The 22,879-nt window shown below is 45.3% G+C and overlaps 2 protein-coding genes across 3 annotated transcripts in view; both read left to right on the plus strand.

Annotated features, from left to right (window-relative positions):
- The window catches only part of LOC149362173 (uncharacterized), a 96,521-nt gene extending 91,290 nt beyond the window's left edge, over positions 1 to 5,231 (plus strand). The window contains exons 26-27 of the mRNA XM_089572934.1: positions 1,139 to 1,188; positions 4,927 to 5,231. Of these exons, the coding sequence (XP_089429060.1) occupies positions 1,139 to 1,188; positions 4,927 to 4,972 (96 nt within the window). The 3' untranslated portion in view covers positions 4,973 to 5,231. The remainder of the gene's footprint in view (positions 1 to 1,138; positions 1,189 to 4,926) is intronic.
- Positions 5,232 to 9,624: 4,393 nt separating this feature from the next.
- LOC149362174 (uncharacterized) overlaps positions 9,625 to 22,879 on the plus strand; it is a 64,858-nt gene continuing 51,603 nt past the window's right edge. Inside the window, exons 1-4 of one of the 2 annotated variants that reach the window (XM_089572935.1) lie at positions 9,625 to 9,856; positions 10,557 to 10,594; positions 10,679 to 10,727; positions 18,275 to 18,324. In XM_089572935.1, the coding sequence (XP_089429061.1) occupies positions 9,784 to 9,856; positions 10,557 to 10,594; positions 10,679 to 10,727; positions 18,275 to 18,324 (210 nt within the window). In that variant the 5' untranslated portion in view covers positions 9,625 to 9,783. The remainder of the gene's footprint in view (positions 9,857 to 10,556; positions 10,595 to 10,678; positions 10,728 to 18,274; positions 18,325 to 22,879) is intronic. The other variant, XM_089572936.1, reaches the window with a different exon arrangement.

Below are 22,879 nucleotides of genomic sequence, written 5' to 3' on the forward strand. Positions count from 1 at the left end.
CCATTTCCTTTCCTCAAAAACCAATTTACCAATTTGCAAGGAGACCAAGCACCATCACCACCAACGAGAGTATAAAGCCTCTACTGACTCTCTCCCTGATACGCTTTGCTTCAGTGATCACGACGACAAAAGCACTGCCTGGAAAGCTGGTGGCACGTTGCCACTGTGCGGCAATTTTGGCCATAGACTGCCATAGAGCCGAGTGTTAACATCATATTGTGTGAAAGACTGTTTGCTTTTCTTTCTTTTTTTCTTTTTGTTCTTGGCTTAGCAGTGCATTACACTCCACGGCCCACCCGTTAAATAGGGTAAAGCCGCCATCACTATCACCAGCATTTGGGAGAGCAGTTTTTGTGGGGACGCAGCACGAAGAGGAGAAACAGTTAGGTTTCTTCGCGGCGCATAAAGGCAAAGGGGCGAAGCATCTACGAACTGCAGCGGTGTGCTTACATACAAGCAGGCCGTATTTGGGGAGCACTGCTTAAAAAGCAAAAAGGCAGCAACTGTCAGCTGCTGCTGTGGGTTTCCTGCAGTACTTAGGTGCAAAGGGGCAAAGCATCCAAGAATGACAAGAAAAAGATTGCGGTTACTGTCGTCATTGCTGTCGTTGCACCGGATGCTTTGCAAAGTTCCTGACTGAATTGTGCGAGCACTAGAAAAGCATCTGTTCAGATCTGGTGCCAAGAAATGCCAACTGACATTTTTATGAAGTGAATTTGCCAATAAATGTCTTTGTACCTCATTCAGCAGTTACATTCTTCAAAATTAGGCGGTTTGGATCGTACGTTTTCCCGGATAATACATTTTCTTCCCCAGCGTTTACGTATCAACAGAGTTTTACTATACGGCCGAGGCGTCGAGGGCCCGGAAAAAAAAATGGAGGCAGCAGCAGAACTGCGGAGGGAAATGGATACGTTAAGCGTGCTCCAGGGTGGTAACACACGCATTACCACTGTCGGGAGCCTGTGAAACTAAAGCAGGCATATGCTTTTAATAACTGTTGTGCAGTGGCAGACTGGGTTGCTCTCCATGATTGCCAGTCTTCAAACTGTCAAGTGCTTTGTTGTTTATTCTCTGAGCCAAGTGAAAACTGATGGTGGCGGTTGTCAGGGCTGACGCACTGTGACATGTTGTGCAGGTTGTTCTCAAGCCTCCCCCCGACACAGTGCCCCTGACGCCTGCACCAAAGTGAGTGGTTGTTTCTACTTTCAGGGGTGGCAGGGGTGCCCTATAGTAGCACGTATGTAACGTCATTGTTTGTTGTTCCTGATTGGCCGCTGGGGGGGAACAGCCCGAGGTGCTAGATTTGTGCAGCATTTTTGTGTGAACCAAGAGGATGGGTAATCTTGCCATTGCAGTGCACTTAATGAAACTCAAAGCTTGCTGGACTGCACAGTAAAAAAGCATGCAAAATAATGTGCACTGAAAGGGGCTCTGAAAGGGGTTCTAGCAGAGTTACGGTATGCCTGTGATCTTAAAGAACGCCGCTTCGCGAATATCCTCCAGCAAGAATTCTTTTGATGGGCTTGTAGAAGCTGAGTTGTCTGTGGTCAAAAATTTGAATGTAAGCGTCGTCGCACCTTTCCCTCTCCTCTCGTCACTTTTTGCACGCTGGAAGGTCGGCGCTCCTCCACCGGCCCCCACCAGGGGGGTGGAGTTTCCAGATCCGTCGGAGCTACGCCTCTTATTGGCCGCGGTCGTGGTAGCTGCCCGACATGGGAACGAATCTAAGCAGTAGCCATCTCTGAGCAGGTGTACACAGGAGCGGTGCAAGCATGAAAAATTTGGCTAAAAGGACTCTCCAACTTTCGCATGTGATTATGGGTTCTCTGCTGCGTGTACAAGTGTATTCTTTGACTCAGGTGTTCGTGACAGCACAGTGTAGTGATTGAGCAAGTTGATGGGCTCCCCTCGGAAGATGCTTCAGAGCCCCTTTAAGGGGATTGTGCTTCAGCCCCTCCAGTGCGCTCGCACAGTGTAAAACGGGAAAGCGGAGTGCATTCGTTGGTACAGAAAGGGCAGCTGGCTAAAAAGGAAATTTCTTGAAATGACAATGTGTAAGCGTAACCTTCAGAATTTCTTCTTTAGAGCAGTAGAGCACGTCACAACGAGCGTAACTTAATTTTTGGCCACGGCCGTATTAAATTTGAGGTATGGTAATAGTGTAGTAAGTCAAGACAAGCTCCTAGCACTTTCCGAATCCAGACAACATAGCAGGCTACAGCGCCTGTTAATGATGTGTTGTTTTGCTGGTCGCTTTCACAAAACCATTGCTTAAATAAAAATATACCGTATTTTCCGGTATATAAGACGCGGCTTTTTTTCAAAAATCTTGCTGGTGCGTCCTATACAAGGGTGCGTCTTATATGCGACTTTTTCTGTTTTTTTTTTTTTTTTTTTTTTTTTTTGAGTTCAAAAATTACTCAGGTCCATGTTCAAGCTTTTTTCACCGAAAAAACATCACTACCAATGACGCGGTTTTAACACGGTTAATACTTCAATACGGGGACCACCGAGAGCAACTTTATTATTAAACGGTGGGGATGACGACTTCCGGAATCATAAACCCGCGATCGTTTCGCAGGCCCCAAGCAAGAGTAATGTGAAATGCCAAAAGATGGCGACAATCGCTTTTCTCGCCATTGTCAAGACAAGCCGGCGTTTCTTTCAGTCACCCTTTGCAACTTTGTTTGCTCCGTGTATGTAGTGCGAAGAAAATGTTTCAGCTGGGTCGCCTCCAGAAATGGGCGTGCTTTTTGATAGCACATCTTAAGAACAAGACTTCGAAGGTTTTAAGTTAATATAAAATGTTCTTATGGACATAAGGAGAGTTCCTTCGTTCTTTTTTTCTTTTTTTGCTAAAACGTGGGCGGGTATGGCGTGAGTGTTGCCTTTTTCGATCACTTAGCAGTGCTTAAGAACTTCTCACAGGTAAGGTGCATTTTGCAATGGTCGCACAAGCATGTTTAATTAAGCCTCACTAGCCTAACTGGGTAAATTGGGATGCGTCTTATACACGGGTGCTTCTTATATACTAACTTTTTTCAATGACAGCCTGCATATATGGGGGGTGCGTCTTATACAAGGGTGCGTCTTATACACCGGAAAATACGGTATGTAACAGAAAAAATGAACTTACTTATATGTGCATTTGGTATGTATTGCATTTTATGCCCAAAAAATCACTGCCGTCGAGACTACATGCTCGGCCCTCAAAGTGTATTCTGTGAACGCCCTCCAACCTGAGTGCACTCTCTGGCAAGGGCACTTATTTGTGCTGTTTAACTGTGCTAGAGCTCGTGGCCATGCACAGACCGGCCAAGAATTGTCAGTTACTCTTCTGCCGCACTGTTGGCTAAGAGTCCAGGCAAACTCGAGTGCAGCTCATGTCCCTTCTTGTGGTGTGGCAAACCCTGTAAAATGGGCTTTTAATAGCAGGGCAGTGCCACTTTGTACAGATAACAGCAGAGCCAGACACTTTTTCTGCGCAAAAAGCCCCTGTAGTGCACAGTGGCAGTGCACATTAAGAGACTCGGGTGGTTGAAATCAGTCCGGAGTTCCCAATGTGGCATCCCTCATGGCCACCCCTATACAGTTTTGGGTGCTGGTTGTGAAAAAACTTTTTCAGTGCCCCTAGTCGGGAGCATGCAGCTTTGCGACGTTGAAACTCTAACGCTTACCTTTTTCTTTTTTTTATATCGGGAATTCCCAAACATTCAAAAATGTTTTGCAGCAAGAATAATGTTCGTGTATTATTTTGTTCAAAAGTTATAGCCAACTGTCGAACAGGTGGTGAACAGTTCTGAAACCGAAACTGATGAGGTTTGGTAACAGAAAATGATAGCTCAGCGATAATCAGCGGCGTATATTGAAAATTTTCTGTTTTGTTTTAGTCTGATATGTAAAAGATTATTCAAAGGCAATTTCTAAGGCTTTGTGTGCGCTTTACGCTATCGCTTTGAATGCCACAGGATCTGTCCTTCAATGATGGCAGCAGAAGTACAGCAGATATTTTGAGGGAAGCAGGCATCGAATCTGGCCACCACCCTCTCGTAGCATGTTGCACCAGCGACCAGTACCGTGTGAAGAAGGCCCAGCGTCAATCAACGGGCAAGGCAAAACATCTCCGCAAGAAAAGACGGGCAGCAACAAATGCCATAAGAGAGCTCGTGTCAGCTAAGGAGGGCCCTAGCTATGAACCTGGAGGATTTTAACTTCCTAGGGCGTGATGATCTTGTTTCCACAAGGATTGAAAAACATTAATCTTGTTTTCCTCAAAACTTTATTTCTCGCACTTTCGTGTTGTGCAAACAGTGACAACTTCCAAATCAATAAATATTTTTCAATGAAACTTTGCACGCTCTTTCCTTTGTTACTAGCCTGTGCAATGAACTAGGATAAATGAAATCGAATGGTGAGTTTTGATATAATCATATTTTATGTCAAGGAATGTAGGCAAAAATGACACATTTTTTGTTTTCTGTAGCGTTTTTGCTATAACTTTTTTCTCAACTATCGGATGGCAAAGATCCTAGTTGCTTGCACAGTATGGTTAGTTGGCTAACTCTGTGCTGAAAAGTTTACAATTCCTGCTCTTCATTCACTAGTTATGAGTGTTTGCATAACAGCCATGTTTGGGCAATTTTTTGTGAATAATAAATGCCAGCATGGCTTTTTTCACTCTTTTTTGCTTTTGAATATCATATAAAATGGTGCTCTATAAAGTAAATGTGAAATAAAAATTTAATGGTCAAAATTTTAAAAAATTTTGAAAAAGGTGGCGACATACCTTAAGGGTATTAATAGTAAAGTAGTGCCGTTTAACCATTAATCTCCTTCAGTGCCATCCCCAAGAATGAGCGCTGCCTTTTTAAAGTCACTGAGGTCACTGATGTGTGTCCTTCCTTTTTCTTTGCTTACGTGCAGTTTCAGAAAAGAAGACAGGGGGGCCAAAGGGCGGCAGAAGCGGTGAAAGTGCACCTGTGGCCCCCAGGATTGGCGAAGATGATGAACTTGTGGGTGCCGGAAACAATGAAAATGGACTCCTGTTGAAATTCTTTCTCTCTGTCCAGCTTTTGCTGTTTCTTTTTTTTATTTTGCATGACTGCGGCTTTGAACGCTGCCTCTCTGATGCTGTTTATTTTGCGACGTCGCTTTTTGAGACTCAAATGGACTTTACCGTGGGCTGTGCAGATTGTGATTAGGACAAATAAAAGGCTTTATTTCATACACCCGTTGGACTGCTGTTGTCAGTTTTCTTTGTGTGTGTTTATGCAAGCAGTGATCACAAGCTCTCTTTTGTGGTGTTGTGAGTCCTCAGGAACAACAAAAAAACATGGTTGCTCTTTAGAGCCTTGAAGTTAGGTTGATCCATTTTTACTTAGCCAGGTTGATTATAGCAGTTATCAAATATTACGTTTTGGAATGCAGTGAGCAGTGTGTGCAAAGCACAGTGCAGTTAAGGGGGGACGAGGGTCTTAAAACAGACCTTTTTATTTGTGGCTAGAATGTCATGAAATTTTGCACACAGATGCGTTTTTCTCTTCTGATTTCAAAAATGGTCATAATTGAGCTTGTGGTCTTAGATCAAAAGTTATCTTAAATTCTAGAGTGTAATTAGGTAATTTCTTACGCAGCTTTAATGAACTCTCAATGCATTTTGTTGCTTTTAATTGCATGAATTGATAGCCAGCAAATTCCCATACCCGATAACATTCTTACATTTTTGGTTTAGGCCACATATAAATAGCAATTTACAATTAGCTTAACGAGTTGCCGTGTAAAATAGTGTGACCTCTTACTCTCGACATAGTATGTCAGGATGACGCCTTTAGAGAAAAACTAAGAATGTCATTGGGTATGGAAACTCTCTGGCTATCAATTCATGTAAATAAAAGCAACAAATTGCAATGATAAAGTTCATTAAAGCTGCGTAAGAAATTACCTAATTACATTCTGGACTTCGCAAGATCTAAGACCACCAGCTCAATTATGATTGCATATTTGGAATCGGAAGAGAAAAATGCATCTGTGTGCAAAATTTCATGAGATTCTAGCCATAAATAAAGTTAGTTTTAAGACCCTCGTCCCCCCTTAAGTTTTGATGTCTCATTTTAGTCTCTGGAATGGAAGTTGGTGCTATCTTGAGGTTTGTTTCAGTGTGCCACTAGTTAAGGTTAACCAGATAACAGCACTTGCCGGATTAAGGAATCCAGATGGTGCTGTTATTTGGGCGTTTCAAGCTGAAAGCATTTCTGATAATGAAAATGACAGTGTTTTTGTTCAAAGAACAGTATGTACGGCTGCAGCCAAATTATTATGGAGCATGCTTCAGTGTTAGAAATTTTTTCACGTGTTCCGTAGAGAAGGTATGGTTTCTTGGCTTAATATGCAAGTGCATCTCTGGATTGTACTGACATGCATTATTTCCTCATTTTTGTCGGGTATGGCATGACAGAAGTTTGACCACCAAAGCATGCTCCGTAATGTGTCCAGGACTGTACATCCACCTCCTCCACTTGTGCAGAATGAGACCAATTGGTAACTATAGCTAATTGAGAGAAGCCACAGAAACCAAGGGGCACAGGGGCACATGTGACCGGACGCGTAATTCGGAGGTCGTGGGTTCGGATCCCACCGGCAGCATGTGGTTGTTTTTTCTTCTGCTTTTCTAATCAATTACCTTTAAGCGATAACATATTCAGTAATATTCTAAATTGATCAACACCACAAAATAAATTAAAAAAATCCCCTGTGGCCCTTGGTTTCTGTGGCTGTTGGCTTCTCTCATATTTATAACGAGCCCCTCATTCCCCTTCCCTTGTTTGCTTTATAGCTAATTGAGTGAGGTTTGTGCTTGCATCATGGACATAAAAGATTTGTGCTGATATGGTTGCTACAGTTTAAAACAGGCTGAATGTTGTACAAGAAATGATGGAAGCACGAATTGTCTAGTAGGGGGGTGACTTAGCAGACATGTTTAGGGATAGGATGTCTGGACTGTTGTCGATGCCATCTGAGCAGTTATGGATATAGGCTGCATGATTAACCAGAACTCATATTTGCACATGCAGTGTAATAAGGTGTAACGAAACCTGCTGTGTTGGCTGATGCAGAGCAGCCCTGAACTGCTTAGCCGAAGGTCACAGAACAGAACCCAACTAATGATGGCCGCATTTCGAGCAAGGTTAAACGCAAATATGCCCATGTGCTTATGGGTGTTGGTGCAGGTTAAAAGAACTGGGGGTCCTGTTCATTCTGGAACCTCGCTGCATCGTTTTTTTGTAGCCCTAACTATGACAGTGCCCCCTCCCTATGAGCTTCACTAAATAATTATTTGCACTAATGACAGGAAAGGGGACCATAAGGTGCAGCTGAATTGAGGCAAAGAAGCGTGTGCTGCTTGCAGAAAAGGCCAGTAGTGAACCATGACGAAATTTTGATTTTTTAGGAAAGGAAATTGTCTGGGTGTGGAAGGAAGAGGTGCTGTAGTGGAGGGTTTCAGAACAATTTCGGCCACATGGGGATGTTTAACGTGCACTGACATCGCGCAGCACACGGGCGCCTTTTGCGTTTCGCTTCCATCGAAACACGGCTGCCGCGGCCGGGTTCGAACCCGGGTACTACAGCTCGGTAGACGAGCGCCTTAACCACTGAGCCACCGCGGCGGGTAAGCGCGCAGAAATTGAAAACTGGTTTTTAGGGAACGAAATGACGGGGTGTCTGATTTATCTAGGTGGACACCCGAACCGCGCCGTAAGGGAAGGGAGGAAGGTAGGAGTGAAAGAAGAAAGAGAGAAATAGATGCCGTAGCGGAGGTTTTGTGGTGGTAAAAAAGTGGAGGGTTCAGTGGCGCACTAACTGTCTCGCCGTGAGGGAAGGAAGGCGGGAGTGGCGAGCTCCGGAATGAATGAATGAGCTGTTTATTTAGAAAAGGAGGCTCTTGTTGGGTTGTTAAGGGAGGGAAAAGTAGGGGGTCTATTGATACATGAAAGGGCAGCATATGGGTGGCCTAGCCACGCTTTACACTGCTTTGAGGCCACTTAACATTTTTGCTAACTATTTTCAGAGCCTTAAATTTATTAAGGTTTAATGCCTCATACTGTCGTTATCAGCCGTGTCGGCAGGTGTGTCCGCGTTTTGACGGGTGTCCACCGAGATATGCGAGACAGTTACTGCATAATTTCCTTTCCTCAAATACAATTTTCAGTTCCTTCATTACGGCCCCTCTTTCTCTTTCTTCTTTCACTCCCACTTCTTCCATTCCTGTACGGTGCGGTTCGGGTACGTGTCCACCGAGATGACAGAGAATTACTGCGCCATTTTCTTTGCTCAAAAAGCGTTGCGTTCAAAGGGCAAGGCATCGCGCCGAACGGGTGGTGGCGTTCCTTCCTTCCTGTACGGTGCGGTTGCGGTGTCCACCGAGATGACAGAGAATTACTGCGTCATTTCCTTTCCTCAAAAAGCGTTGCGTTCAAATTGGGCAAGGCTAGCAAGGCACGGTACGTGTACTGCCTGGCAGCGCTACAACACGCTGTCGCGTTCCACTCCTAAAGGCGAAGCTTAAGCGTCATTAATTAGCAGTTAATTAGTATTAAGGCGAAAGCCTTTAATGGCTCATACTGTCGTGACCAAGACGTGTTAGCAAATTTGTCCGCGTTTCAGATTGGTCGAAATGGTCGTGACGTCACTGCAGGCTAATTTTGACGGGTGTCCACCGAAATATGTGAGATAGTTCCTCAAATACAATTTTCGACTGGTGTCCACCGAGATATGTGAGACAGTTACTGCCTAATTTCCTTTCCTCAAATACAATTTTCATTTTCTTCATTACGGCCCCTCTTTCTCTTCCTTCTTTAAATCCACTTCCTCCCTTCCTGTACGGTGCGGTGCAGGTGTCCACCGAGAAGAGAGAATTACAGCGCCATTTCCTTTCCTCAAAAAGCGTTTCGTTCCCATGTTTCGTTCAAAGGGCGACGCATCGCGCCGAACGGGTGGTGGCGTTCCATGGACTCCCTGGCAGCGCTACAACACGCTGTCGCGTTCCACTCCTAAAAGCAAAGATTAAGCGTCATTAATTGGCAATTAATTAATTAATTGGAAGCAAAGGTTAATTAATTGGCAGCAATTAATTGGCAGCGCTAAAGTTCCTCGTAATTTTTTTCTACTTTCTTTTTCCTCGATTTATTCAGCCTTCCTTACAAACCTCACAGGCCTACAAAGGAGTGCGCTTACTCAGCTGGGGTGTCTGTATGCAGGACACTGCGCAGATCATTGCCCACAAAATGGGTCATATCATATGCGTTCCAGTAGATAGGCGGAAATAAAGCGCACAAAACGTACGCAGCCAGCATCTGTTGCATGTATCGCATGACAACACGGCACGCTGACTGCTATGCAACTCTTGCAGTTTCGGATTCAGTTTTGTGCCTAACCACTGGGACGCCTAGCGGAAAGAAATAGCAGAGAAGCAGGCCTAGAAGAAAGTGGAATTTTTCAGTTTCTCGGTGTTTTGCAGCTGACGCGAGCAGCCGGTGGTCAGTGATTCTTCGTCGGTGTGCCCACAACTGGATGCGTGAACTGTTTGCTCGAATAAAATGGTTTCTTCGCAAATGCGTTTTAGGCGACTCGTATGTTGACTACGCGGCATTGGTCATCCATGTTTTCCCCCGATGGTTTGTTGAGCCCGCGCTGGTGTTGAATGGAAGGTGTTGCCCGACACTCGGTTCTTTTCATCTCTCGGCAATGTTAACGTAGGAAAACGAGATCGCATAACGTGCCATCATGACTATTAAAGTCTTCTTGGAGGCGACTCCACTCGTGGTGGATTTGGAATTTCCGGAGGGCATTGAAGAAGGTACGTCGTATGACTTAGGCTTAGACGTTCACACTGTTGGAGCAGCACAAAACTTAAAAATTCGTTTTAACTGGCACACAGTGAAGTAAGAATATATTTATATGTTTTCGACTGTGATATATATTTGGTATACTGCGATCTGAGCAAAAATCATTAGCTTTGGCATTGGTTGAAGACGAAAACGTCGTGTTGAACGTAGCGCCATAAAATGCCGGATCATATTTTGCATGATTGTTGCAATGTTCGCCGGCCTTACACAAAAGCGTAGAGCTACTGCTTTGCTGAAAAGTTTGCTGAAAAGTTGCTGCGTTGTCAACAACCGTTTCTGGCGCTTCTTCGGAGCGGGAAGAAATTGTGTGTTGGGCTGGCACGATTTGGCGGTCATAAGTAAATGGTACGAAGCGATAGTTAGTACTGATTATCTGGGATGTGGCGACACAAGAATAGTTAGATCGCAGGGCGGGTTGTTTCAAACGGTAATTGGCGTACAACCACAGTTGGATGCTGTGATTCATGAATAGGATTTGAAGGAGCACCGTTAGACTGTAGGGCAGGTCGTTTCAAACACAGTAGTGGTGTACTACGACCACATTAGTGTATGCGCGTCGGATCTCGCTTGTACGGGTACTCGGGAATCAGCCTACAATCGCGTTGTATCACGACCTCCTCGCGTATACTCGAAACTTTTCTTTCTGCACAGGTGGATGTCTGACGATCATCTTAACAGCACCGGGACAGGTAACTGCTGTCTCTACAGGAAGCGTTAGTAAACGAATCACCAATGGTGATGTGTGTCGTTCTGCTTTGCTCGTTCTCGAACAGAAACTGGTCGGCGAGGAAAAGTCGGGAGTACAGTTCAGCCATGTCAACAGTAAGCACTTATCATTACGTTTCGTAGATTCGCGACCTGCGCATTTCCTTTTTTCTTTCATTTCTTTGAGAGGCCATGGACGTTCTTGAGTCATTTTTACACTTAGCACAATCACAATTTATTTCCAAATTCTGTTGGCCATTCCAGGGTGTGACAGGGTAGTAATAAGTTTACTCTGACATAATTGGGCCAACAAACACCGTCCTGCACACTGCGATCCACAACCTGAAGCCTATATTTTGCGCATATGTGCTCGACGCAGCCAATCTTCACCGGCAGTTTAGACAGCTGTGTATGAGTCGTCCTGGTGTTCCAATAAATGATGTCACTGAAAAGGATGCCACTCCTACTAGCCTCTCTTTTGTGCCACTTGAGATTGGCTGCTCCGTGAAGAGTTGGTATTACTTGGTGAAACTTCATAAAACCTACTGATTTGCATTTTAAGGCGAAAGACTTTAATGCCTCATCGTTGTGGACAGAAGGTTGTCAGCAGAGGTGTCACACTTTTCTCTTCAAACCAGAAAAAAAATCTTCGTGCACGATGGGATTCGAACCACCATCCATCCTTTCCGCAGCCGCGTGTGCTAATGGCTACGCTACGTCCTGCCAACGCATATGTAGTTCTCCTTGTCTAGGACGCTGGAGAGTGTTTGCAGAAAGGCGTCGAATCAGACGGATGCCTCCCAAACGCCCTCCAGTGTCTCCAGCATTGAAGATTCACAAGTGACGGCGTACTAATTAACATCTTAACCACACATCAGTAACACAAGCAGCAACACCGCGCTGAAGGCTTTCGCCTCAACGCACTTTAGGTCAACTATGTGCCGTCCTGAATTTTTCAGCCTTTACCTAGCACCTGAAACTCACTTCAGTACCATTTAAATGCACACATTGTTCATGCTGTCGAGTAGACTGCCAATGTTATGCATCTGTTGGAACTTGTTCACTGCCTTGCTAGAGCTTGGTAGCTGCTCGGCTAGTAGATGGACTCAGTGGTCATGTATTATGTCATTGTGGGAAGTACATGGAACTGCTATGGTTCCGCACTTCATGTGGACACCACCGTCATGTGAAGCTATGCAAAGCTGTGATTTAACTTCATCAAGCACCCCTGTGTTCACCTAATAAGTGGTCGACCCTGTACCACCAAGAAGACTTTACACAGTGCCTAGTCATCTAGATGACAGCTTTTTTAATTATCTTAGTTGGTAGAGTGACTCAACAGCATGAACAATGTGTGCATTTATATGGTACAGTGGTGAGCAGCCTTGTCTAGAGCGCTCGGGCGGTGCACTTCCTTGCAAACAAATCCGTATTTTGTTGCAGCCTCTAGGGTCCAGCTGCAACGCTTGCACGGAAGTAGCGCCAGATAGCCTCGTAAACAAAGCAGGCACGAAAACTTTGCCCTGTAATGAGGGGCTGCTCTCTAATTTCGGTTTTTGTTACCAAGTGCGCACTGCTCAAGCACTCTAGACAAGGCTGCTCACCACTGTACTGAAGTGGGTTTCAGGTGCTAGGTAAAGGCTGAAAAAGTCAGGGGGGCACTTTGGGATATAACCTCAATTTCTCGAAGCTAAGTTAGCAGTTGCAGAAAAGTTCCTTTTGATCTGGGGCTCCTCTTTGGCACCACTGCTGAACAAGATTGGTTGCTCATTTGAGTAGGCCAACTAGGCAGTCGTTGTATTGATCCAGCTTGTCAAACAAAGAACAGCAATGAAAGAAAATTCTGGCACAGTGCATACTTCTTAGCACAATGGGATGATCGATAACCAACTCTTCGAACGCCCTGCACCGTTCCACTAGAATGCTTGTAGCTCATGGCTTGGTGGTAAATTTACGATTTCAAGTAGTTCAAACAAATGAAAACACACTGCTAAAGCACTGCTAATCAATACAGGGGCTATGTTTCAGCCCAATGTGCTTCAGAGAATTCCCCGGAATGGAATAGATTTTAAGTGAGGCAAACCAATAATACCCCCTTGAGAACAGCCTAATGGCCACCAGTACAAGATGTACTGCTTTCATAATCTTTGCAGACAAAGGAAAATTTGTCCTGTTCTGAGGTGCTAAACCAGAACCAGTGACCCGCGAATAGTCAGTCTACCAACTACGATAACTAGAAAAGCTGTCATCTAGATGACAAGGCACTGTATAGAAGTCTTCTTGGTGGTACAGGGTCGTCCACTTCCCAGGTGAACACGGGGGTGCTTGATGAAGTTAAATCACAGCTTTGCAGAGCGTTACATGACAGTGACATAACTTCCTGCTCGTTAGTTTGCAAGTGTCGACCATATGGCACATACATGTTTGCCTTATGAGTAGACGACCCTGTATGTGCATGATACAAAAGGTTCTAGAGTGCAGTGGGCTCTCAATAAATTGAATTCGCTTCATTCAGACTTGCAGTTTGGTCCTATTAACATCTGTGGTGTTTTAATTAAAAAGGTTCCTTTTAATTTGAACTCCATGTATCTTGAACAAATTCAGCTACCCTTCAAGTTTTAACCATCAAGACGTGACTGTATATATCGTGGATGTATTACAGTAATGTTGCCCTTATGATTGTGCTCACCATTATCTTGGCATTCGTGTCTTGCAGAACGAATCTGAACTTGAGGCATGTTGTGTAAGCATTACTTGCTTTGTTGTAGGTGACGTCTAGCCTGTTATGCAAAAAGCAAACATTTTTCCCCAATTGTTGCACCCTGACCAAACTATAAAAATCGGGTTAAATCCAATTTCTGCCCAAAATACTGCCATTCTGAACTGTAACGGGCAAGTACGAACAGCTGAAGTTACCGGAGGAAAATTAGTGGATATCTTTAACCTGTGTTTGATGGATATTTTTAACCTGTTTCAGATATATATATATTTTTCAAGTATTGTTGGCTGTAAATCTTTGTTAAGCAGTTTCATTCAAGCCATGGCTTTGGTTAAGGATAAATGTTCCAGTTAGAAGCAAACCAAGCATCTCATGAGCATTGTTGGGTCAAACCAGCAGTGTATTGCTCGAACAAGTTTTGTTATGCATTCCAAATGGCAGCTGTGACATTTTGCAGGGTATGTACAAGTGTGTATATAGAAATATTATGGATACAGACTGTAATGGACACCAACAAAGATATGCAGTAAAGAATATTGTAATTTTATCATTATTTTCTTGGTTAAACCTTTGATTCTTAAATTGTGTGTAAAAATGAACAGCGAATAAAGCACTGCATGTACAGGAAAAACAGTGAGCTAAATTGGTGTGCAGTGCATAATTATTTGTACTGGTCAAAATAACCGGTATTATAGAATCATTTTTGGAAAGCCGTAATTTGCACTTGGTTTTCAGTGAGCAACCTGTTGTCGTATTCTTATCACCTGAAATCTGGAGAAATTGAAGGTGGAAAATGAAGGGCCATAATTATGAGCTTGCAGTGCCTAGACCCTGGAAGTATCGCAAGATTGCTCCGAATTTGAGGCATTTAGCTGTCCACGATCCCTTGCTTAGCTATGCAGATAGTTAGAAAATTGCAGTCAAATTTATGGGAAAATTAAAATCACTGGTTGTTTAAAAACTAGAAAACAAGCTTTTAAACAATAGAAAGGGACCAGAATAATTTGCTACACTCTATGTCAGTATCTATTGGAATCATGTAGTGATATGTTGATTTAACATATGTCCAAATTTTGCCCTGCAGTGTCATTCTTTGTAATGAGTCTGGGAGTCAGCTTTGGAAGCATAAATTCCATGGTCATGCTTGATGGTTTATTTCTTTATCCCACTTCATGTGAGACTCTGCATTTCCTATTTGAGCTACTTATGTAAGCTTGCTTTTTTGGTACTTCAAATGAACAACATGCTGCCTGTCAACAATGCTTGGTTACATGTAGAACGGTCACGTCAAAACTGATGTACACAAGAGAGGACAAGACGGGACGGACGAGTCTTGTTCTCTCTTGTGTACTTCGGTTTTGATGCAACTCAATGCAACACAGAAACTTCGCTGGACATCCACAGGACATCCCTAGGATGTCCAGGGTAGCTTCAGTGCTCACTGGGAATGCATCCTGCTGAACAGTGCCAGGCTTGATAACATAAATCGCCTGGCACTGAGTGCAGCTTCAGTTTAGCTTTTTTTTTTTACTGTAATTCATATAGTTCATCAGTTTTAGTTGTATTTGAAAAAAATTGTATGACATCAGGAGGGCTTTGTAGTCACATTTTCACACCCATAATTTTTTTTTCTTTGGCATCTAGAATTTTAAAGTAACTGCTGCCACTCTATGCTTTGCCTGCTGGCTTGCTTGCAATGGCCACATTAGTGTGAAATAAGATTTGTGCTTTTATTAATAACTATGATAATAATTTAATGCCTTCATTTTCATCACAAGGGGTAGAAGAGGCTGGGAGCAAAAGAAAATTTCACTGGACAAGCTGTCCCTTCTTCAGAGAAGGTACCGTCTTTGTCAAAAGTAACCAGGCTGCCGCGAAGGCTGTAGGAGCAGGCGCGGGGCTGTGCGGCGGCGTTGAGCTCGCTGTCGCTGGCCACAAGCAAATACAAGAAATTATTACAATGAAGCATTGCAGTCAATTATAGGCATAGTAACCAGGGGGCTGGCAGAAAAGATTTTGCAGATAAAAAAAGAAACAGATAAGTGGCCTCGAAAACCGCCAAAGGCTGAAAAGCTTCCCCCTATGCATGCACTCAAGCAGTTTAAAGAGACAGTCCGCAACGCAACTCGGAAAAACCATATTTAAATTTTGAGGTCTGTTACCTTGCTTTAATTTAGACGCATCAAAACGAGCAGAAAAATTATTTTTTTCTTATCCATTTCAGCTATGGTGTACAGAACATAAGCAGGCATAGTTACACAGCGAAAAACGCGAGGTATCTACTTCAGCGCAGTTGTCCGTAACGAAAGAAGAGCATCGCTGCTACACAGTGCACCTCGCTCCGAACACGTGAAAGCGCAGCGCGTGCATCTTACGAGCCTAGTTTTATCATCTAACAAACAAGGGTGCAAAGTTACGTCAGCTGCTGCACCCTCGGAGCGGGCGAGCGCCGGCCAGCAACAGCGAGCACAACGTCGCCGCGCGCCTGCTCCCACAGCCTTCACGGCAGCCTGGTTACTTTTGACAAAGACGGTACGTAGTCTCGACAGGAAAATGGGTGTAGTGTACAGAATACCTGGACAAACAAGATGAGCAGTTGTGACAGAATTATAATAATATACAATCAAACAGAAATCAAAAAATAAATGTTGTGCTTGGTAGCAAGGCTCACGATCTTGCTCACAGGACAGGACATAGTTTGGGAAGTAGAACCTTTTAGCTGAAGCCACTCATTTGTAGCGGTAGCAGAATGTTACATTGGGGACCAAGGCAGTAGGTACTTCATTTTATGGTCCTCGAGTAGCTCTTGGTTTATGAGCTCACACTAACTTCAATTCGATAAAGGCATGAAGAGGTGATCGGATGCTGTGCATCTGTGCAAGATTTTTCTGTTCACACTATCACTAAGAGCATGATAACTAAACCTGCCAATGCTCCTAATAAGTGTCTGCGCAGTCCTGCCATTTGCCACCACGTGCAAAAGAAGGCACGTGCCTTTTGGCGAGGCAGTACTACTCCAGAATCTCCGACCGCAGGTTTTCTTTCATACCTTGGGAACTGTCAGCATTTTCACAGATGCGTCTATTTCACATGCCTGCAATGTATTTCTGTAGAAAGGTTCAGAAGTTGAATTTGTTCCCTTGGTATTTGCTTGTAATTTCAGCAGTTTTGTTGAGCCTGGCTGGATAAATATTCAACACTTTCGACTCCTAGATTTAAAACCCCACAGAGATAAGAAAAACCCCATCTACTATTGGCATCAAAAGTTTGCGAGGTGGCGGAGCTGCAAAAAATAAAAATTATTGTAAACCCTGAGGGTGAATTGAAATTGAGTAGTCCACTCTGCAACTGTGTGTGCAGCTTGTGATGTGTTGCACAGTTGAGTGGTTGCTACAGAGAGGGAACTGCCCAACTTGTCGGGGTTTGACATGGCAAGGGGCTGAAGAGCACCATGATGGCACGAGTCAGTCTGCAAAACGCCGGAAATCATGGCAGATCTATAGACATAACGTAACTGTATTTAGTTTTTATGTAAAATGTGTTAGAGTTCCTCATACCAATGTGAACACTGCACAACTCACATTGTGCACTTCTCAGTTTTAGTATGCGTGCATGAGATGTGCCATGATTCGCATCTTCAGTGTATCCAGCATGCTGCAAACTTTTGGGGACGGCAGTACGTGATGGCATCCGTCTATGAATGATACTCTTGGTTGCCATGGAGGCTCGAGGCAATGCCGTTTTTTCAAATCTTGAAAGTCATCCATGCCGAATATTCTCCCTAATCCCACGAGAGTACTTGGGCTGTCATCTGGCTGTCTGCCAAAATTTACCTGCCTGTGCGCGAAAGGCTTCCCAGAACAACTTATATGAGGGTGTCACTACAGGCCAGGAATCGCGGGGTAAATTTATAAAAGATGGTATTTACGAATGATAGGAAAATTTATCTGTGTTCTGAAGAAATGCTTTGGAACTGATGGCAACTGCATTAAGGAATGCTAAAAGACTCAGCATTCAGGTCAGAAATCGTTATCCATAATCATCATCATCATCAGCCTGATTACGCCCACTGCAGGGCAAAGGCCTCTCCCATATCTCGCCAGTCAACCCTATCATTATTACTTGTATGCAAATTATTTCAGTAAAACTAACTGAACTTGAGGACCTGCTGTCTGTTGAATGAGATTGACAAAAGCTGTTGTACAGAAATTATGAAATTTGGCTCAATGAAGCCCTTTGACTACGTCAGAATGTTTGCTTATTGACTTACATTTGGTGGCAAACTAATCGTTGTTCTTATCACGCTATTAATGTTAGGAGGGAGGGGGGGCAAATGTGAGACTTGTAGTCAGTGCCAAGACTCCTGCAAGTGCAAGATGAAATGTATACAAGTCATGTGGGTGCAAGTAAAACTTCAATTGCAGTCTCGCGAGCGTCCTGTCTTATTATATGTAGCCTAGTGTGTGTAGTGTCTGTAAGTTTGCTATAAGAGATGAATTTAAGAGGACACGTTATTGTTTATGGCATACTCTTCAGGCTACTACTCTCAGAACACTGATAACATGCAACTTGCTGATCCATCTCAAGTTTCTGCAGAGCAATTCATTAGTGTGCATTGTTTGGTCATGCGCTTTTACGCACAGCATTGATGAACCAAAAATAAGTTCTACTTATGTCTTTGGTGCTGCCATTCTTTTCATTTTCCAAGCTATATTGGCTGATGTCTGCATCACAACATTGTTGACAGAGCATCTTGAAAATTGCATTCAAAGCCACTGGTAGTTTCAGCTGTCATTGTCTTGCACTTAGATGTGAATGGGACGTTGCCAAGAATTACATATTAGTGTGGTGCATTGCATTGGTGTTGTATACTGTAGTAAAGTATGTTGCTCAATCAGAAGCCCAAGTACGTTGGGACACTGAGTGCTGTATTGTTGTCTTTTAGATGAGATCATCCCAATCGTTCGTACAGTCACCGTTGAGGATGACCTTGCTGTAAGTCCCACCTTCTCTGCTGTCTACCCGGGCCATTTTACGTTGGATGTGTACAAATAGGCCAAAACTGTCAATACAGATTTTTCCTACTGTGCTGTCAATAGCGATAAAACAAAAGAAGCGTTTGCGTCTTTGGCCCTCCAGCGATCTTGCTGGCATTTATTATTGCAGTTCTTGCTCAAGAACCTGTGCTAGCCTACTTGGGTATACCTAACTCTATAGACACATAGACCTGGTGAAAACTAACAACTGTAGCTATGTCTTGTGGTCAATAATATGGGGCACACTCCCGAACACTATATATATACGAGGGGGTACCCAAAAGAAACCGGACTTATTTTTGTTTGGACCTATTTGTTCACATTTTAAGCACAGACCTTCAATCTCCTTCAAAGTATTCCCCACTTGCAATGATACGCTTGTCAAATCTTTCATTCCATTTTTCAAAACATTGTTTAAATTCATCTTTTGTGATGCTTGACAGTGCCTCCGTCGTTTTTTTCTTCACCTCAGCAACATCAGCGAAACGCTTTCCATTCACCTATTTTTTTTTTTCATTCTAGGAAACAAAGAAAGTAGCACGGGGCAAGGTCGGGAGAGTATGAAGGTTGAGGAATAGAGGTCATGCCATTTTTGGTCCAAAATTGTCGTAGAGACTGTGTGAGCAGGGGCATTGCCATGATGGAAAAACCAGTCACCCGACCGCCTCAAATCTGGCCGCTTCCACCGCACACTGTTGCCCAAATCTTTTCAAAACATCCAAGTAGAAAGCTTGGCTAACTGTCTGACCCTGCGGAACAAATTCTCAATGGACGACTCCTCTCACGTCGAAAAAACAAATCAGCATTGTTTTGAGGTTTCGTTTCACCTGACGAGCTTTCTTGAGGCGAGGTGAATTTGAAGTTTTCCATTGACATGATTGTTGCTTTGATTCAGGATTCGATTCAAGAACATTTGAGTTGTCCCCATAACATCGTCCTTGTACGTCTTTCTTAATATTTCAAGAGTTTCCATTCAACTTTTTCCGAGCAAAAATCAGAATTTCACTGGCGCACGCTGTTCACGAAAATCAGCCATTACAAAAACGACATTCACACAAAACAGTCGTCACTCTAAAACTCTGCCCAAACTAGTCTGACCTCCTTCAACGACGGCACTCGGCTTACTGACTCTGGAATGTTCGTTCTATGCGCTCCTAGTGGCAAAACGCGGTACCACAGAAGCTTTGCCAACCCAAAAATTTATTCCGGTTTCTTTTGGGTACCCCCTCGTATATATATTGTCACGTAGCAGTTGGTACAGGTAGCGCCGCGTCCAGACGGCAGAGGAACGCCAACACCGAGATGATGCCAGCGCACACCGAGACGGCCAGGATGGAACGTCGAGCTTCGTCTTCTTCAGCAGCGAACCGCGTGGCGCACGAGCTGCGTGCCGAACAGCCGCCGAGCGGCTATTGTTGTAGACGCGGCATTACCCTCCCTCTCGGAAAGAGCATCGGCCCGATGCTTTAACAAGAAAATAGAGAGAAAGAAATAAAAAAAAACACAGTAACACACAGCACTTAGTCACTGAATGTCTCGCGAAAAATAGGGCTTCATCCGCACTACATGAACAATCTCTGGTCTCTGCTGACGGCGAGTAGTCTGGGAAGCCCCATCCGGGAGAACTTCATAGGTTACGTCACTTAGCTGACGGAGAACTCGGTAGGGGCCGAAATACTGCTTGAGCAGTTTTTCGGAAAGACCACGGCGTCGAATGGGGGTCCATACCCACACTTTGTCGTCCGGGGCGAACGTCATCAGTCTGTGGCGGCGGTTGTAACGTCGGGCGTCACGGTCTTGTTGGTTCATGATGCGCACTCTTGCAAGTTGTCGAGCTTCTTCTGCGCGAAGCGTGAACTCCTGGGCGCCAACGTCGGGGTCGCGGCCATCATGGGGCAGCATTGCTTCCAACATTGTCGACACTTCGCGGCCGTACAACAGACAGAAGGGCGTCCTCCGCGTTGTTTCCTGTTGAGCCGTGTTATACGCGAAAGTAATATATGGCAGGATATCGTCCCAAGATCGATGCTCAACGTCAACATACATGGACAGCATGTCGACGAGAGTTTTGTTGAGGCGCTCGGTCAGGCCATTCGTCTGGGGATGGTAGGCGGTTGTTTTCCTGTGAGTAGTGCCACTCAGCCGCATGAGGGATTCCAAGAGTTTGGCAGTGAAAGCGGTGCCTCTATCTGTGATAATTAGTTCTGGAGCGCCATGGCGGAGGACGATGCATTCCACGAAAAATTTCGCAGCCTCGGCTGCTGTGCCGCGCTGGAGGGCCTTGGTTTCAGCGTAGCGCGTAAGGTAATCGGTGGCAACGATAATCCACCGGTTTCCCGAAGATGATGTTGGAAAAGGGCCGAGAAGGTCCATGCCAACTTGCTCAAACGGGAGTCTGGGCACTTGAACGGGATGCAAAAGTCCAGCTGGCTTGACAGGGGGTGTTTTTCTTCGTTGACAATTACGGCACGTGCGCACATAGTGTCGTACAGTCGCTGCAAGCTTAGGCCAGTAATAGCTCTTTTTGATCCGAGCCAGAGTGCGGGCGTAGCCGAGGTGACCTGCGGTGGGCTCGTCGTGACACGCCTGCAAGATTTCTTCACGGAGATTCGCTGGAACGACGAGGAGGTAGTCGCTTCCGGTTGGAGAAAAGTTGGCTTTGTACAGCACGTTGTTGCGCAGACAAAAGGAGGACTGGGTTCTTGCGAAGGGCTGGGGAACCTCCTCGGTACGTGCTTCCAGGAAGTCGATGAGAGGTTTCAACGCCGGGTCTTCACGTTGCTGACTGGAAATAGTCGCTGCGTCTACGGCTGCGATGAGAGGAAAGTCCGGTTCGTCGTCGTCGAGCGCAGCTTCGACTGGATATCTGGACAAGCAGTCGGCATCGTTGTGCTGGCGCCCTGATTTATACACGATGGACATGTCAAACTCCTGAAGGCGTAAGCTCCAACGCGCAAGGCGGCCAGAGGGATCCCGTAAGTTCGTCAACCAGCAGAGACAGTGGTGGTCGGTTACAACTTGAAAATGCCGGCCGTACAGGTAAGGTCGAAATTTTGTCACAGCCCATACCACGGCAAGGCATTCTTTTTCGGTCGTGGAATAATTAAATTCAGCACGAGACAGAGTGCGGCTGGCGTATGCTATTACACGCTCAGCGCCGTCCTGCCACTGGACGAGTACAGCACCGAGACCCACGTTGCTGGCATCTGTGTGGACGAGAGTCTCCGCACGAGAATCGAAATGACCAAGGACAGGCGTGGATTGCAAGCGTCGCCGTAATTCATCAAATGCCTGCTGCTGCTGTTCTGTCCACGCGAATGGGACGTCCTCTCTTGTAAGATGCGTCAACGGTGCAGCAAGTCGGGAAAAGTTGGCAATGAACCGCCGGTAATACGCGCAAAGGCCCAAAAAACGCCGGACCGTTTTCTTGTCCGAAGGAGTGGGAAAGTTGGCGACGGCAGCTGTTTTAGCAGGATCCGGCCGGACTCCACGATGGCTGACGACATGGCCCAGGAAAAGGAGCTCCTCATAACCAAAGTGGCATTTCTCGGGCTTCAACGTCAGGCCGGCAGATCTTATAGCCTGTAGCACGGTCAAGAGGCGCTGGAGGTGTTCTTCGAACGTTGGCGAAAATACAACAACGTCGTCCAGGTATACCAAGCACGTCTGCCATTTCAGGCCCGACAAAACAGCGTCCATCATTCTCTGAAATGTTGCCGGAGCTGAACACAAACCGAAAGGAAGGACCTTGAACTCATAAAGGCCATCCGGCGTCACGAACGCTGTCTTCTCGCGATCCCGCTCGTCAACTTCGATCTGCCAGTAACCACTTTTTAAGTCCAGCGAAGAAAAGTAGCGCGCGTGCCGCAGCCGGTCAAGAGAGTCGTCAATGCGTGGTAACGGGTAGACGTCTTTCTTGGTAACCTGGTTAAGCTTCCGGTAGTCAACGCAAAATCGCAGACTACCATCCTTCTTCTTAACCAAAACCACAGGCGAAGCCCACGGGCTCCTCGACGGCTGAATAACACCATCCTGCAGCATCTCTTTGACTTGTTCAGCTATGGCTTCACGCTCCCTCAGTGAGACACGGTATGGGTTTTGTCGAATTGGTCGGGTACTGTAGTCCGTAATGATGCGGTGCTTAGCGAGAGGCGTCTGTTTGACTGCCGACGTAGACGAGAAACAGTCTTGGAACTGATGCAGTAGGCCGACTAGGCTCTCCCTATCGGCTGGGGGTAAGTCTGGGTTCACGTCGAGGATCAGCTGAGGTGTGCAAGAATTGCACGTTTCGCTCTGGAGGGCAAGGCAGTCGTTAATTTCAGCGATTCCCTCGAAGTATGCGACCGCAGTGCCCTTGGCGATGTGTTGCCGTTCGGTCCCGAAATTCGTTAGAAGGACATCTGCCAGGCCGTTCCGTAGCGTGACGATACCCCTCGCGATGCAGACCCCATGAGAGAGCACAAGCGCAGTGTTCTGTTCTGCTACGCCGTCAGCACTGCACCGGTCGTCACAAA

Source organism: Amblyomma mixtum, chromosome 2 (genome assembly GCF_055824585.1).
Source record: "Amblyomma mixtum isolate Tamu chromosome 2, ASM5582458v1, whole genome shotgun sequence".
Classification (NCBI taxonomy): Eukaryota; Metazoa; Arthropoda; class Arachnida; order Ixodida; family Ixodidae; genus Amblyomma; species Amblyomma mixtum.